This window comes from Muntiacus reevesi, chromosome 14, assembly GCF_963930625.1.
Source record: "Muntiacus reevesi chromosome 14, mMunRee1.1, whole genome shotgun sequence".
NCBI lineage: Eukaryota > Metazoa > Chordata > Mammalia > Artiodactyla > Cervidae > Muntiacus > Muntiacus reevesi.
In genome coordinates this window covers 49,424,824-49,442,178 of record NC_089262.1, presented here as the reverse complement: position 1 = coordinate 49,442,178, position 17,355 = coordinate 49,424,824, and the positions used below count along the sequence as shown (strand labels likewise).

The following is a 17,355-nucleotide window of genomic DNA, read 5'->3' as shown; positions in this document are numbered from 1 at the left end:
TGTCCTTCCAGACATATCCAAGCTAACAAATGGAATGATACATAAGTGGATCATTTCACTACAACTTGTAGACTGACTTGGGTTCCAAAATAAAAGGCAAAATTTATTTGTATTCATTGTTTTGGACAGTGTTTTCAATATGTGTGTGTTGAAAGAGGTCATTGAGAGAACATGATTACCAGCTGGCCCACATGAGCGGAATCCAGGCAATTGGGAACTCCTTACCCTGTCCCCTGGAGAAAGAAATGGCAACCCTCTCCAGCATTCTTGCCTGGAGAATCTCATGGACAGAGGAACCTAGCGGGCTACAGTCCGTGGGGTTGCAAAAGTTGGACACGACATAGTGACTAAACCGCCACCACCAGCCTGTTCCCAGTCAGTGAAATATTCTGCCCACCATTCCACTAATAGGATCCGTTTTCATGGATGCAGACTTGAGAGAGCAATGTGTTATTGAGATCATCTGGACAATATGCATAACTGAACTCAGTTACGGCCTCTCTATAAACCTTAATGATTCTGGCAGCAGATGCTAAGATCTACTTGCCTTGTGGCCGAAGTGAGCTCCCTTCCTTATTAAATCTGCCACCTACGGATCTGGAGTGGTGTGCCTCTCCTTTCCCTCATGTACAGGGGCCAGTTTCACATTTTACCTGGGAAGCTCCTGAGATTTCAAACCAGCAGTATGTAGGGTGATGATTGAAATGCTTGAGGATAGCATCTTGAACAGTGTCTAGATTCAATAGACACTTAATAGAGGATCTGGCAATGAGGTCAAACAGAACCAGTTGGAGAAGTAGACAGGACCCACAAAGAAATGCCTAATTTATGAAGTTTTCTCTTTTGGTTGATATCACTTCTGGCTAGCACTTTCTTTCCCTCACAAAAAGTATTCACCCTTCCCACGGACTCCTAAAGAGCCCTAAGTCCCTGGTTACAGTTCTTACCACACATCGGTGATGATCTATTTATCTTCCTCCCCACATGAATAATGAGTACTTGAGGAAAAGGAAGTGTCTAATTCATCTGTATTTCTAGCACCCCACACACATTTGTGAGGTAGTAGATACTCAATAAATGTTTAATTAAGGGATTACCCTTAATTAAGAGAATAAGGTCATGATTAAGATAACTTAACTCAAAGAGTAGAGATGTGGTTACATACATAGAATATAGCACTAGCAAGGAGAACCCAAATTTTAGTGGCTTTCCACAGTGGAAAATTATCTGTGGCTCATGTAGCCCAAATTAAGTGTTCTTGATTGGCAAGTAGCTCTCCTCTAAACAGTGACCTAGAAACCATGATTTCTCCTATCTTTTTTCTTCACCATCTTCAGTTTACAATAAGGAGTTCCAGAGGAGAAGAGCAATGACAGACTGTACTCACAGTTTTTAGGGGCCAGGTGTGAATATGGCACATTTCCTTGGCCTCTAATCCTTTGCATATGAGGTAACATCAGTGATGGACTTACAGCTACCTGCAAGGGAGTCTAGAAATGTGCTAGCTAGTGCCAGAGAGAAATGTCCTCTTGTTCAACACCAATGAATATATACATATTTTAAAACATTTTCTTTATAGAAAATTTTATACATGCATAAAATATACATAAATGAAACAAATATAAAAAAAACTGATTACTGGAAAATACTGCAATTTATTCATCACCAGTTATATGTATGTCCCTGAACTAAAAGCCCTGTTAAGTGGTTTGCAATCTACTTTGAGAGAGGAAAAGAGGAGAACAAAGAAATTAATTAAATATCCTTCACAGAAACTGAAGAAAACAATAATAATGATTCCAACAACAGCAACAATTTTAGCACTTATTTATTTATTGTAACTCTTAATCATTGAGGAATTACTTTCTTTAGATATGTCTTTCAGAAAGGTACTTGTCCTGTCAGTGAAAATAATTACTTTAAAGTTATTTTTCTGTCAACTATTCCAAATAAATTTGTTAGTTACCAAAGAAAATTTCATTTTATTACAAATTAACAAGTTTGCATTAAGCTCATTCAAATATATTTTTTCTTTTGATATTGTTTATCTTTAAGCTGAATAAGAGATATTTTGAGTCCTATCAATAGAAAATTCAATGTAGTTTCCTTTTTGTTATTATACTTTTCAACTCAAAATAGTACATTTTTCTGGAGAATATAGAAACTAGTAATGTGCAAAGTGATCTTCCCTGGAGGCTCAGATGGTTAAATGTCTGCCTGCAATGCAGGAGACCCGGGTTCCATCCCTGGGTTGGGAAGATCCCCTGAAGAAGGAAATGGCTATCAACTCCAGTACTCTTGCCTGGAAAATCCGATGGACGAAGGAGCCTCATAGGCTACAGTCCATGGGATCACAAAGAGTCAGACACAACTGAGCCATTTCACTTTCACTTTCTTTCACTTTCAATGAGCAGAGTATGAAAATAACCACCAATACCATCACCCAGAGAGAGCCATTTTAAAAAACTGGGATATACCTAAAAATTTTTCATTAGTATGATATGTGTTAGTGTTTGTCTTTGTTTTACAAAAATGAGATTACATTGTTTGTTTTTCCCACTCGTCATTATATCATGAACATAATCATATATTCTTCTGCATTATTTTAGCAGTCTCATAGTATTTAAAAATATGATGTATCAAATTTTATTAAGTCAATCCCTCAGTAGGGCAATTAGGTTATACCCAGTTATTCTTTATCATAAATACGCTTCAGTGAACATCTTTGTTATTGAGTATCTGCCAAGCAATCTTATTGGACAATGTCTAAAATGTCAAAACCATTAGTTCCCATATTTAAGTATACATAAGAACTATAGTTACTGATCTTCCCTGTAGCTCAGACAATAAAAGAATCTGCTTGCAATGCAGGAAAATGGGTTTGATTCCTGGGTTGGAAACATCCTCTGGAGAAGGAAATGGCAATCCACTCCAGTATTCTTGCCTAGAGAATCCCATAGACAGAGGAGCCTGGTGGGCTATAGCCTGTGAGATTGCAAAGAGCTGGACACGACTGAGCGACTAACACTACTAAGAACCATAGAGGAGACTTAGACTCCCAGACCCTAATCATGGAGATTCTGATTAGGCTGGTCTGGAAGAGGTTCTTGGAGTCTGACTTTTAGGAAGTACCTTCTGTGATTCTCATGCAGGAAACTTAAGCATCACTTTTTGAGAAATGATGACTTAGAAATGTTGTAAATGCTATCTTTGCCCTCAACCTCTTGCAAAAAATGTCATTTTCCTACAATTTTTGTTGTTCAGTCCCTCAGTTGTGTCCGACTCTGTGACCCCATGAAATGCGGCATGCCAGGTTCCCCATCCTTCACTATCTCCTGCAGTTTGCTCAAATTCACATCCATTGAGTCGGTGTCATCATCCAACTATATCACCCTCTGCTGCCTCCTTTTCCTTGAGCCGTGAATCTTTGCCAGCATCAGGATCTTTTATAGTGTATCAGCTCTTTGCATCAGGTGGCTAAAGTATTGGAGCTTCAGCTTCAGCATCAGTCATAACATAAAATATATATTGTCCTGGTGACCATGTTCATATTTCTTTCCAAAATAAGGCCATTTAACCTCCTGCTTTCTACCAGGTAAAGTTCTATTTATTTTTTTAAATATCACTGATAAACACTGGTCTGGAAATTTTTTAAAGCTACTTGTTATGCTGGTTTTAAATAGAAATGTTAGCATATAAACAGCTACAGCTTTATCATTTTTATTATCAAGATAAAAATGCTACACTTTCTTTTTAACAGGGGTTATTGTCTCAAAAGTAGTTTCCTCTTGAGGTGGTTTTATGTAGTAGATAATGTCATAAATCTTAAGTCTTTTATCACACAACTTGGATTATAGAAAACATTCCTACAGTTGTGATGTTATTTTTATAATAGTGAATTTGGCCAGCTGCATACAGCATTTAGCTCGGTTCGACTCATCTTTTGTTCTTCTTTCCCATGTTTATCACAAAGAAGGGTATCTACATACTTAAGTCAATAACTTCTCTTGAGAAATATGTGAGGCACACTATGACCTGTTATCAGTCCCAGAGTGTGGCTGCAGTTTTCAGTTTTGTCCTTAGACAAACACACAGAACTTCATAAACACCCAGAGGCTCACTTTCTCAACCAAAAACTAAGAATGATACATGCGCACTTGTGTTTTCTCTTTATTTTATATATTTTCCATCTCACTGAACATTGATTTTTTTCTACTGGCTGTTATAGAATCAGTGTATTTCAGAACTGAAAGGAGCCATAAGGTTCATTTTGTACAACCTCTTGATTGTATGTCTAAGGAAGCTAAAGCTCAAAAGGTTAAATGATTTAACACCACGTAAGTAATTAGTGACAGAGTCAGGCCTACAATGTCTGTCTCCTGACTTAGTCAACAAGGATTCTCACTGATTTTCAGTGTTTATATAGGGCTGTCTTGATCTCAGTTCTGTTCGTTTTTTTTAAAGAAAATGTGAGGCATATTAAATTATGGTAGAACACCCACCAGAGACACTTGGAGAGCTCAAAAAAGACCTTGTGTGTACTAGGACCCCGAAACCCCACAGAGACTGAGGCAGACCTGCCTTTTGTGTTTGAACGTCTCCTGCAGAGGTATGGGTCAGCAGTGGTCTGCCCCGGGGGCAGGGGTTCTGGGAGCAACAGACCTGGATCACACAGCGTGCGGCATAAGTCCTCTTGGAGGAGGTTGCCATTAATACCACCATAGAGCTGCCGAGCAGATGACCCACAAACTGCAGAACAATTATACCAAATAAATTCTCACACTGTTAAGAAAGTTCTAGGAGCTATAACGGATTTCCCAGCCTTGGGATCTGGCAAAGAGACTGACAACCCCCAGGGAATTTGACTTTGGAGACCAGTGGGATTTGATTACAGAGCTTACACAGGACTGGGGAAACAGACTCTTTGTCACTTGGAGGGCACAAACAAAACCTTGTGCACACCAGGACCCAGGAGAAAGGAGCAGACTCCACAAGAGACTGACCCAGACTAGCCTGTGAGTGTCCAGGAGTCTCCTGCAGACGTGTGAGTCAGTGGTGGCCTGCTGCAGGGTCAGGGGCACTGAGTGTGGCAGTGGGTGCACGGGACCCTTTGAAGGAGGTCCCCATTATCTTCATTACCAACTCCACAGTTGGCCTTAGGTTAAACAACAGGGAGGGAACACAGCCCCACCCATCAACAGAAAATTGGATTAAACTTTTACTGAGCATGGCCCATAGAGAGTAATCCAATTCTATGCCCAGACCAGTAATGCTAAAGAAGCTGAAGTTGAACAGTTCTATGAAGACCAACAGACTTTCTAGAACTAACACCCAAAAAAGATGCCCTTTTCATTATAGGGGATTGGAATGCAAAAGTAGGAAACCAAAAGATACCTGGAGTAACAGGCAAATTTGGCCTTGGAGTACAGAATGAAACAGGGCAAAGGCTAACAGAGTTTTGCCAAGAGAATGCACAGTGGGTCATAGTAAACAACCCCTTCCAGCAACACAAGAGAAGACTCTACACATGGACATCACCAGATGGTCAACACCAAAATCAGATTGATTATATTCTTTGCAGCCATAGGTGGAGGAGCTCTATACAGTCAGCAAAAATAATACCAGAAGCTGACTGTGGCTCAGATCATGAACTCCTTATTGCCAAATTCAGACTTAAATTGAAGAAAGTAGGGGAAACCACTAGACCATTCAGGTATGACCTAAATCAAATCCCTCACAATTATGCAGTGGAAGTGAGAAATAGACTTAAGGGACTCCATCTGATAGACGGAGTGCCTGATGAACTAGGGACAGAGGTTTGTGACATTGTACAGGAGCCAGGGATCAAGATCATCCCCAAGAAAAAGAAATGCAAAAAAGCAAAATGGCTATCTGAGGAGGCCTTACAAATAGCTGTGAAAAGAAGAGAAGCGAAAAGCAAAGGAGAAAAGGAAAGGTATACCCACTGAATGTAGAGCTCCAAAGAATAGCAAGGAGAGATAAGAAAGCCTTCCTCAGTGATCAATGCAAAGAAATAGAGGAAAACAACAGAATGGGAAAGACTAGAGATCTCTTCAAGAAAATTAGAGATACCAAGGGAACATTTCATGCAAAGATGAGTTCAATAAAGGACAGAAATTGTTTGGACCTAACAGAAGCAGAAGATATTGAGAAGAGGTGGCAAGAATACACAGAAGAACTGTACAAAAAAGACCCAGATAATCACGATGGTGTGATCACTCACCTAGAACCAGACATCCTGGAATGTGAAGTCAAGTGGGCCTTAGAAAGCATCACTATGAACAAAGGTAGTGGAGGTGATGGAATTCCAGTTGAGCTACTTCAAATCCTGAAAGATGATGCTGTGAAAGTGCTGCACTCAATATGCCAGCAAATTTGGAAAACTCAGCAGTGGCCAAAGAACTGGAAAAGGTCAGTTTTCATTCTAATCCCAAAGAAAGGCAATGCCAAAGAATGCTCAAACTACCACACAATTGCACTCATCTCACATGCTAGTAAAGTAATGTTTAATATTCTCCAAGCCAGGCTTCAACAATATGTGAACCATGAACTTCTAGATGTTCAAGCTAGTTTTAGAAAAGGCAGAGGAACCAGAGATCAAATTGCCAACATCCATCAGATCATAGATAAAGCGAGAGAATTCCAAAAAAACACTCTGTTTCTGCTTTATTGACTATGCCAAAGACTTTGACTGTGTGGATGACCACAAACTGTGGAAAATTCTGAAAAAGATGGGAATACCAGACCACCTTAACTACCTCCTGAGAAATCTGTTTGCAGGTCAGGAAGCAACAGTTGGAACTAGACATGGAACAACAGACTGGTTCCAAATCAGGAAAGGAATATGTCAAGGCTGTATGTTGTCACCCTGCTTATTTAACTTATATGCAGAGTACATCATGTGAAATGTTGGGCTGGAGGAAGCATAAGCTGGAATCAAGATTGCCGGGAGAAATATCAATACCCTCAGATATGCAGATGATACCACCCTTATGGCAGAAAGTGAAGAAGAAAGTGCAGAGTGAAACAGTTGGCTTAAAACTCAACATTCAAAAAACTAAGATCATGGCATCCAGTCCCATCACTTCATGGCAAATAGATGGAGAAACAATGGAAACTGAGAGACTTTATTTTGGAGGGGGCTCCAAAACCACTGCAGACGTTGACTGTGGCCTTGGAATTAAAAGATGCTTGCTCCTTGGAACAAAAGTTATAACAAACCTAGACAGCATATTAAAAAACAGAGATATTATTTTGCCAGCAAATGTCCGTCTAGTCAAAGCTGGTTTTTCCAGTAGTCATGTATAGATGTGAGAGTTGTACTATAAAGAAAGCTTAACACCAAAGAATTGATGTTTTTAAATGGTGGAGTTGGAGAAGACTCGAGAGAGACCCTTGGACTGTAAGGCGATCAAACAAGTCAATCCTAAAGAAAATCAGTCCTGAACATCCATTGGAAGGACTGATGCTGAAACTGAAACTCCTATACTTTGGCTGCCTGATAGGAAGAACTGACCTATTGGAAAAACCCCTGATGCTGGGGAAGATTAAAGGCAGGAGGAGAAGGGGACGACAGAGGATGAGATGGTTGGATGGCATGACCAACTTGATGAACATGAGTTTGAGCAAGCTCTGGAAGTTGGTTATGGACAGGGAAGCCTGTTGTGCTGCAGTCCATGGAGTTGCAAAGAGTTGGACATGAATGAGCAACTGAACTGAACTGAGCGTATGTTCTATTCCTTTCTATAAGTATGTCCTTGACAGGGTCCATACTTTTTAGAAGTAGTACAGAGTAGTTTTTATTAGTTTCAATTTTAACTAAAATAAATTTGGGTTTGGATATTGACTTGTAGGGTAATCTGTCATCCTAGTTTCCTTGGGACTGGCTTTCCCTGAACATGGGACTTACAATCCTTAGTGATAATTAAATGAGATAGTATATGAGATATATAGATACGTGAGATAGATACAAAACACAGCACTCACTATGTAAACAAAGCACTTGATAAGGACTCTAAATATCACCCATTCGTATTAAAACTGTTTTCCAATTTTATTGTGATATGATTGACATACAGGAATGTATAAATTTAAGGTGTACATCATAATGATTTGACTTAAAACTATCATAAAATGATGTGCACAATTTTATTCAACATTCATCATCTCATATAGATACAAAAAGAAAAAGGAAAAAAAATGCTCTTTTCCATGTGATGAGAACTCATAGGATTTACTTTCTTAATAGCTCACATACAGGATTTCCCTGGTGTGGGTTCAAACCCTGGTCAGAGAGCGTAGATCCCACATGCCTCATGGCCAAAACCCAAAACATAAAAAACAGAAACAATATTGTAACAAGTTCAATTAAAACTTTAAAAAATGGTCCACATAAAAAAAATTCTTTGAAAATAACTCTCATATATATCATCCAGTGATGTTAACCATAGTCATCACACTATATATTACATCCCAAGTATGATACATTTATTTTATAACTGGAAGCTTATACCTTTTGACCACTTTCATTCAATCTCCCCTACCCCACCCTCATTTCTGATAACCACAAATCTGATCTGATGAGTTCAGGAATTTTTTAAGTTACCTGTGTGAGTGAGATCATAAAAGCCTTATTTTTCTCTGTCTGACTTACTTCACTTAGCATAATGCCCTCAAGATCCATGCATGCTGTCTCAAGTGGCAGGACTTCCTACTTTTAAGGCCATTATTATTGTTGCTTTTTCACAAAGTGAGTAGATTCCTCAAAGCACTAATTCTCAGAATCTAGATCTTCATATCTAGGATTTCAAATAAATGAACTTTATGTTTCGCTTTGATGTCTTCTTTACCTTCCAGGTGACTTCTTTTCTCATTGTATTTATCTGTGAAATTAAACAGTAAATCCCATGGCTGAATAGAATCCACCACTGCATGTCCTTTCACATTTTTCAGGATATATATCAGAACAAGACAAATTTTCTGTTTGGAAAACAGTATGGGTGAATGACGAATCAAAGGCAGCATAGTGCTATGAAAAGATAAAGGGAGTTAGCCTGGATTATAGTAATGACAACTGCTATTTTGTTGTGTGTAAACTCTAGGCCATATATTAGTGCATCATATCCTTTCCATCTCTGCTGCAGTCAGTGATCCTCAGAAGTAAATTTTATTATCATCCTCAGTGTTCAAATGGAGAACCAATCTTAGTGAGCTTAAGTTATTTACCCAAAGATAGTGTTGGGTTGGCCTAAAGGTTCATTTGACTTTTTCTGTAAGATGTTATGGAAAAACCCAAATGAACCTTTTGGCAAACCCAATAGTAGTGAGAAGTGCAACTGAGATTCTAAGCCAGGTCTGAACTCTCCAAAGTAAATGCACTTTTAACATAACCAACAGGGTAATTTTGCAGAAAGTATTTTGCCTCTCTGGGCTAGTTTCTTCAGCTGTACAACTGAGAAGAAAAGGAAATTGCCATTGATGATTGCTTATCACATTGCACATAATGAGCTATGCACATTACATGCATCAGCTCATTTAATAATTGTGAGTAAATATTACTTTCATTTTTGGAGGTGTTGGAGGGAATGGGTGGGTCTTCATCCTCTTCCAGCTTCTGACAGGGAGTCACTCTTACCAATGGAAACATGTCTTAGCAAAGGGCAATTCCTGCTTGGTTTCCAGAGCCCTTTCTTTCCATGTTTCAGGAAATAGCCAGCTTCAAACAACATAGGCCAAATAGAAACACTCAAGGGAGCCAAATTCTGCTCCCCTACACACCAGCCAGTCCAAGGGAGAGACCCTGCAAAGCCCCCTGCCCAAAGTATGTAGTCACTCGCCAAAGCTCTCCCCTGAAACACTGCCTTGGGCCCCTAAAGACCAACGAGGGTGTGGTGGGCAGTTCACTTCATATTGGTAGAAAATGATTTGATTTACCCTTGATTTCATAGAATTCATGCCCAAAGCTCATAAATTCTATTATTGGAAATGTTGATTAACTATAACAACTGCCTTTCGCCACATATTTCTCTGTTAAGCTCATTGCTTTCTAGTCAGCATTTTTCATGTATAATTTCCCTCAGTTTCTTTCTCCAAAAGTGTAATGATACATCCTGGGACCTTTGTGGATCACTGTACTTTCTGGAACTTTTGCCTTAGGCCTCTGAGGAAACACTGCACTCCAGTCATGAAGAGGAAGACCCTTTGAAAGGAATGGAACCCTATCTCGTAAGGAGACAGTCTTGCCGCAACATCCAGCTTCCCCCTCTCGCCTTCAGACAGTTGGAACAAGCAGACTTGAAGAGTGAATCGGAGAACCTTCAAAGGCCAACCAGCCTCCCCTTGAAGATTTTACCCCTGATTGCTATCACTTCTGCCGACTCCAGTGGGTGAGTGACCTTGGGTGACATTGCCCTATTTTCTATTTTAAATGATGATTGTTATCTGGGATCTCTTGAGTTTTGTGGCTCATTGCTTGATTTGAGTAAAAGGGAAATGGGGTTGTTAGAGTCAAGAGAAAATCTGGTAATTTTTCTCAGGTAATATTGCAGTCTCTACGAGAGGAGACACTTTAGTCAAATTATTTTACAAGGAGTATTTGAAAAAGTATTGATGAATGCAAATGAGTAATTGGGGAAAGGGACTTGAGCATGGAAATTATACTGGTCACAGGTGATTAAATAGAAAAAATTCTTAACAAATGAGAACTAATGGACAAATTAACACGTAGGCATACATATCTGAGAAGAGTAGGCAATGTTCATTGATGCAAAATGAATTTGGAATCAAGAATAGATTGTACTATAATTAGAATCAAAGGAAATACACAACTATGGTCATGAGCCTAGTAATTTGGCCTTTGACATTTTCAGGTCTTGCTTACCAAAATACTGTTTCAGTTCCCAGCATAAGGAGTTTTATTCTGCATTAAGATGTATAGAAGAATGAGTGAGGCCTCCAATTACTAATGTAGCATTTGCATTTCTTACATTACTAGGTATTTGTATTTTTATTCTTTTTCTGCTGTTTACAGTGGGGTTTTTACTCTTTAATAGCTATTACTAGGTAAAATATTATCCAAAAAAGTGAGAATTGTGGGCACATCCGTTATTTAATTTTTTTGGCCAGCTGCATTTTGAGAGGAGGAGGAAACTAGTGGTCCACACTTGAACAGACGTTTGAACGTTTATAAGGATTACAGGAACAATTTGCTGGGGTGCAAATGTGATTCTTCCTCATTGTCTGCCAAGTTCAAGGCATATCTAGAGAAGGAACCTTTTGGGTTTTCCTAAAAGTTGTTGGAAAAGCGGTGGTCAGAAAAAATGTTGGCAGTAACTATCATCTAAGATATTGAATTTAGCTGTTTGAATTGTTACAGACCAGTTCAAAGCACCTATATCATTAAAAAGTATGAGGAAATCACTACTAGATAAATAAGACAATGCATTCTTAACTTGAAGCAAGAAGAAGGAAATACATATGTGATTTTTTTTTTTTTCTGGATGAACTGTGTGTATAAAGAAGACTGTACACCTATCTATCAGACACATTAAAGCAGGTTGGAATTTTATATGGCAGCTTGATCTGAGCATTCTTTGAAAAATACTGTCTCCGAAATCCAATTTCCCCTGTTTGGCATCAGCACTGCTTCACTCATGTAGAGGGTAGGATTTACCTGCCAGGTGTGTCAGAGATCACTAAGTCCACTCCTGTGTTCAGTAATTTGCTAGTAGAGCTCCAAGAATTCAGTAAATAGTTGTATTCATGCCTGGGATTTATTAGAGCAAAAGAGTACAAAGAAAAATCAGCAAAGAGCAAGGCATGTGGGGCAACATCTGGAGGAAAGCAGAAACAAGTTTTCAGGAGTTCCATCTCCCAGTGGATTCAGAAGGATGTATTTAATTCCTCTAGTAATGAGTTGTGACAACACATGTGACATGTGTTCACCAGAGAAGCCTTCTATCAGCGAAGCTTATTAAAGGCTCAGTGCTTATATGAGATGTCTAGGAGTCAAACTCACAGAAGCAGAGTACAGCGGAGGTTGCCAGGGACTGGGGGAAGGGGAAATGAGGAATTGCTATTCAACGGGTATAGTAGTTTCACTTACGAGATGAATAAGCTCCCAAGATCTGCTCTACTACATTGCGGCTGCAGTTGACAGCACCATATTGTGCACTTAAAATTCTGTCAGGAGGGGAGATCTCATGTTAAATGTTCTTACTACACACACACAAAAAAATGTTTAAAAACAAAAAAATAAAAGATAGACTCAGTACCCAGAGTTTTTATTGGGGGTTGGTCACTGAGGCACCCTCTTCGTGGTATGTGCCTAAATTCCAGATTCCTAGAAGGAAAGCAGTTGTTCAGCATACACCATGTTTTTTATGCAACCAGTTTAGGCAATGAGCCATATTACCAGTTAGGGATGGTGGGAACCCTCCTGAAATCCAAGTTCCCAGATGCCAGCAAAGGGCCAATCTTTCCAACAGGCTTTTCCAATGATAACAGCTGCTGGCCTAATGTAAATTCTTTTCTGCACAGCAGGTTTATCTTAGAATCATTAGCTTGATTTCTCTACCTTTGAGGAAGAAGGGATTATAGCTATAATTAAAAGTAAAATGAACTAATTTAAACCTGTGATGTATTCAATTAGCTTTGGTTTAAAAAATTTTGCTGGCTAAACATGACTTCTCTCTTGAAGCTGGTGTTATATCATGTGCCCTTAAAAGAAAACAATGTGGTATATTTAATATGTCTCTGTGTAGTTGGGCAATGTGTATAATTAAAAATCTCAGGTTAAAGCTAAGCTTACTTAATTAAATTTGAATTTGTTGCTAAATGCAATAGCCTCCAAGTGCCAAAGGACTTGGGGTTCAGAATTGTCTCTATGATAGTACTTTTGTTGGTTCAGAGTTTGTTTCCTTTTTAATAAAAGATCTAAGATTCAAGTATAAACAAAACAGTACTTACCATTTACAAACATATTCAACATTTTGGAGGAAATAATTGTCTTTTAGAAAAATGAAACAAGTGACTTGTCAGTACCAGAAGGCAGCCAGGAGAAACCATTTTTGAGAGTGGCCAGAAACAAAGCCTAAAGATGTACTAAAGGAATTCTGTTATCTTTTTAAGCAAATTTTCTGGAATATCTAAACTTTGAAAGGGAGGTAGAAGGTAAATTAAGGATGACATTCTGTAGCCATTCCAGTTAACCAAGAACTACAGGTTCCTTCACTATCAGAAACGGCTAATGGGAAATTTAGACTACTTTAGCTAGGTTTCTACAGCCCCATTCTTCATCATTAAAGGTTAGTAGGTCCCCAGGTCCCGCTGTTAATCTACACTGAAGCATTGACAATTGTGAACCTTTGATAGAAAAGGAGATTTTCATCCCCTTTGGATTTGTTCCTTTATTTATCTTTGCTCTTTTTTCTGATATATGATCACATCAGACACTTGCTCTGTCAAATATCATACAGTAGTGGGTCTACAGACTTGTGCTACCCCTTTTGAAAGCCATGATATGGTTTCTTAAGGAAACAATTGGCCTGCAAAAAACCCACATAATTTGTTCTTGGTTAGCCTTTGACATATTATAGCTGCTTATTGTATAACCACTGCAGCAACTGCTATACTTTTTTGGGGAAATATTAGAGAAAATTCTGTTCATTATTTTTGGTTTCCTTGTTAAAACTGGCCTCAAAGATCCTCCATTAATAACTCATGGGGTAGAGGTGAGTGTTCTAACAGGTTTAAGAGTCAACCAGGAATTTGTTCCTTGTTCAGAAAGTTACGATCACTATGGACTTATCACATTTGTGTTAAGAAGTCTATGTCTTGTTAGAGAAGGAGAAATATCATATGACATCCCTTATACGTGGAATCTAAAAAGAGATGAATTTACTTACAAAATGAAACAGACTCATAGACTTAGAGAACAAAATTGTGGTCACTGGGGAGAAGGACGGGGGATCGATAGTTAGGCAGGGTGGGATGTACATGTACACATTGTTATATTTTAAACGGAGAAATAGCGAGGACCGATTGTATAGTACAAGGAACTCTGCTCAATGTTATGTGGTAGCCTGGACAGTGGGGGGTGGGGGGAGTTTGTGGGAGAATGGACACATATATATGTATAGCTGAGTCCCTTCTCTGTTCATCTGAAACTGTCACAACATTGTTAATCAGCTATACCCAAATAAAAAATTCAAAAATAATTTTTAAAAACATTGAGGAAGATAAAAAAGAAGTCTATGTCTTGCTTTTGGCATCTGTCCACAGACATACCCTGCATTCAAGGGTTATTCAAATATGTTTGGAATGAGATTGGAGGTCCTCTTCATTTCTTACTTCCTCCTTGTTTCACTTCTATAACAACCCTTGCTGACTTCAACATAGTTCTGTGGTCAGAATCCTTGGAAGGAATCAGGAACTTCCCTTAGACCAGCTTGGGCGCTGGCTTACTTTCCCTGGGTGGCCCATGGACCCCCAGATGCTCTGAGAAGGGTTTAGCTTGCCACACCTAGAATGCTTGCTGCACGCAAGTAGGAGATTGCGGGAGCAAAGGGAGGTAACGGGAAATAGTGCTAAATCTTTCTATCTGTGCTTCATGACTGCATCAGCTATAATCAAATGAGAGCCAAGGAACAAGTTGTCCCCTTGTGACAGGATGATACACCTGTGGATGGATGAATACTCAGGACACGTGTGGGTGGGGAATATTACAGACACATTCTCATCACTAGTGTGCCATTACTAATCTAGAGAAGTACGCTGTCTCCGTTTATATTACTATGTCCTATTTTTAAAAAAAAAGAAAATGGAAAGAAATTGAAATAATGGTCACACTTGGAAAAAAGTCTACTCTCCAACATAGAGGGAAGGATTACCTTAGTCAAATACGGCTTCATACTACAAAGATCTTCCAGAAATATTTCTTTGAGTTATGTGCTATCCACAGAGGAGCTGATTTGAGATGCCGTTAGACTTTGGATTCTTTGATCAGCTGCTTGTCATCTAGATTTCTTGAGTCCACACAGTACGTTAGTGTGAACATTAAAAAAAAAAAAAAGGTAATTTTCAACATTGTGTTACTGAATCAAAATCCAAGCAAAATAAAATTAATAGAAACAGAAGCTTGGTTAAAAGAGACATCTGATTTTTCAAACTTCATATTTTTAACTTAGGGTATTGACAGTGGGGATTTCAGATTTGAAGCATAGTGAGTATAAGGCTAAAGAGCTGTCTTGCATGATGAACCCATGAGACTTGCTGTTTCATATTGGATATGTGCTCAAGTTTCAAGAGATTTATTTGATAAATTCTGGCTGAAAGTTTTGCGGAAGATCTATATAATCCAGTAGACAAAGATCTCCAAAATTGAAAATGTGTACACTTGATTGTGATTATAAAGGATCCCTTAAATATATGACATTCTTGATGTGGATTTGGTTTGAAAATATAATCACAAAGAAATAAGAAGGCAGTGCTACCAATAACCTTAAAGATAAATGCTATGTAAAAAAATACAACTGGATTCCTTTGTTTTTTAAAATACAATTTATTGGCACAGTGTTTGTCAAAACTCAGAATATCCACAAAACATTGCAAGACTTATTTCTAAAGTATTTACTCTGATTTAATTGAATTGTTTTATTTTTGCTTTGAATTTTTTTATTTTTGAGATTAAAATTAGACTCTAAGAATAATGGAACACTTTATCTTTACTGTATAATTCTTGATAAATGACATCTTGAATCTAATCTAAAATAGAAAACTAAATAATGCTGATGGCTTTCCCCTCACACATCATAGAAACTCTGAGTGTTTTATGGTATCTTTCATGTCCTAAATTTAAAGAAAATAAAGTATAAATGATAATTTCGTTGAAATAGAGTGTAAAGTGAAGTGAAAGTCACTCAGTTGTGTCCAACTCTGTGACCCCATGGACTATGCAGTCCATGGAATTCTTCAGGCCAGAATACTGGAGGGGATACCTTTTCCCTTCTCCAGGGGATCTTCCCAACCCAGGGATCGAACCCAGCTCACCCACATTGCAGGCAGATTGTTTATCAGTTGAGCCACCAGGGAAACCAAAAATAAACAGTATGGTAATTATCAAATTCTAATTTCTTCTTCAGATTACTGTAGTGCCTTCTCATTCTTTTAGTACTCTCTGGAATCCTAATTAAATTTACCCGAATGGACTGATATCATTATATACCATAATACATAATGCTCTCTATTTGTATGTAATAAAGTACCATGTACCAGGGAGGATTTACTTTTATAACCAAAGGTTTCTCTCTCATCAGGCTCCATATTCATAAAAATATTAAACAGAGTGGTGACCTGTGTGCTTATCACATGAGAGCACCTGGTCCTTTTCCAAACCTTTCTTATGCCAACTTTACTTGTTTGATAGTGAAGATTGGTTAGAGATCCCAGTGTAAAAATGAACCCAGTGAAGCAGTTAATTTACCGTGAAAAGGGATCGAAGAACAATACTGCAGCAGGCAGAGTGCAGAGCTGAATAAAAGCACTTTAATTATTTCCACCCAAGAATCATCATTTTCAGCTCCTCAGATAGCTGCTTTTCCACAAGCACTACCCTGTTTGACCATCTTTATATAACTCAACCTTATATAATCACTGAAGTGTTTAGGGAGTTTACAGTTCTTTCAAAATCATGTTCTTCTATCTTGCAATATAATGTTTGTGGGGGGAAAATAGGTGAAAACACTCTGAATGGTCTTTATTTAACTGTTATGTGCTATATAAATGTTAATATTGGCCAAAGTGAATCAGTTAGAGAAGTCTCAAATTACAAAAAATGCATTCAATTGAAATTCAGGAAAATATGAACTTATCAAACTCTTTTTCTGCCTATAGCTGAGCACCCCAAATGGAAAAAAAAGATTTATTTAAAATAAAATTGTATATAGAGAAAGAACTATGAGAAAAATATGTGACCTTTTGTGTTAAATACACATTTTTGTTATTGTTGGTTTTGCTGAAAATCCTGGCTAGTTGCTTAGAATTTTTTCTAACAACTTAGGATTTAGGTATCATTTATTGTACCTATTTATCTCATTCATGTAGAATCTTCTATCCACTTAAAAGGAATTAAGTGGAGCCAAGCATTGTTAGACCTATTTCAAATCTGGGGAATTCAATCAAAATAGTATACCATTCAGATGTTTTATGTCATTTATTTAACATATATTTATTGGTTTTATTTGATGAATTAGCATCATTTACTCTAAAGTTAGTGGCTCTGAGCCTGGGAAAGGTGAGACCTTTGCCAGCATTTCCAAATGGATTTATCTCAGGGTG

General features: G+C 38.1%; 1 protein-coding gene across 3 annotated transcripts in view; it reads left to right on the top strand.

Annotated features, from left to right (window-relative positions):
* PDE4D (phosphodiesterase 4D) overlaps window positions 1-17,355 on the top strand; it is a 1,548,416-nt gene that overhangs the window by 489,723 nt on the left and 1,041,338 nt on the right. For all 3 annotated transcript variants that reach the window (XM_065905742.1, XM_065905741.1, XM_065905747.1), the window contains exon 4: window positions 10,177-10,406. In XM_065905742.1, the coding sequence (XP_065761814.1) occupies window positions 10,177-10,406 (230 nt within the window). The remainder of the gene's footprint in view (window positions 1-10,176; window positions 10,407-17,355) is intronic.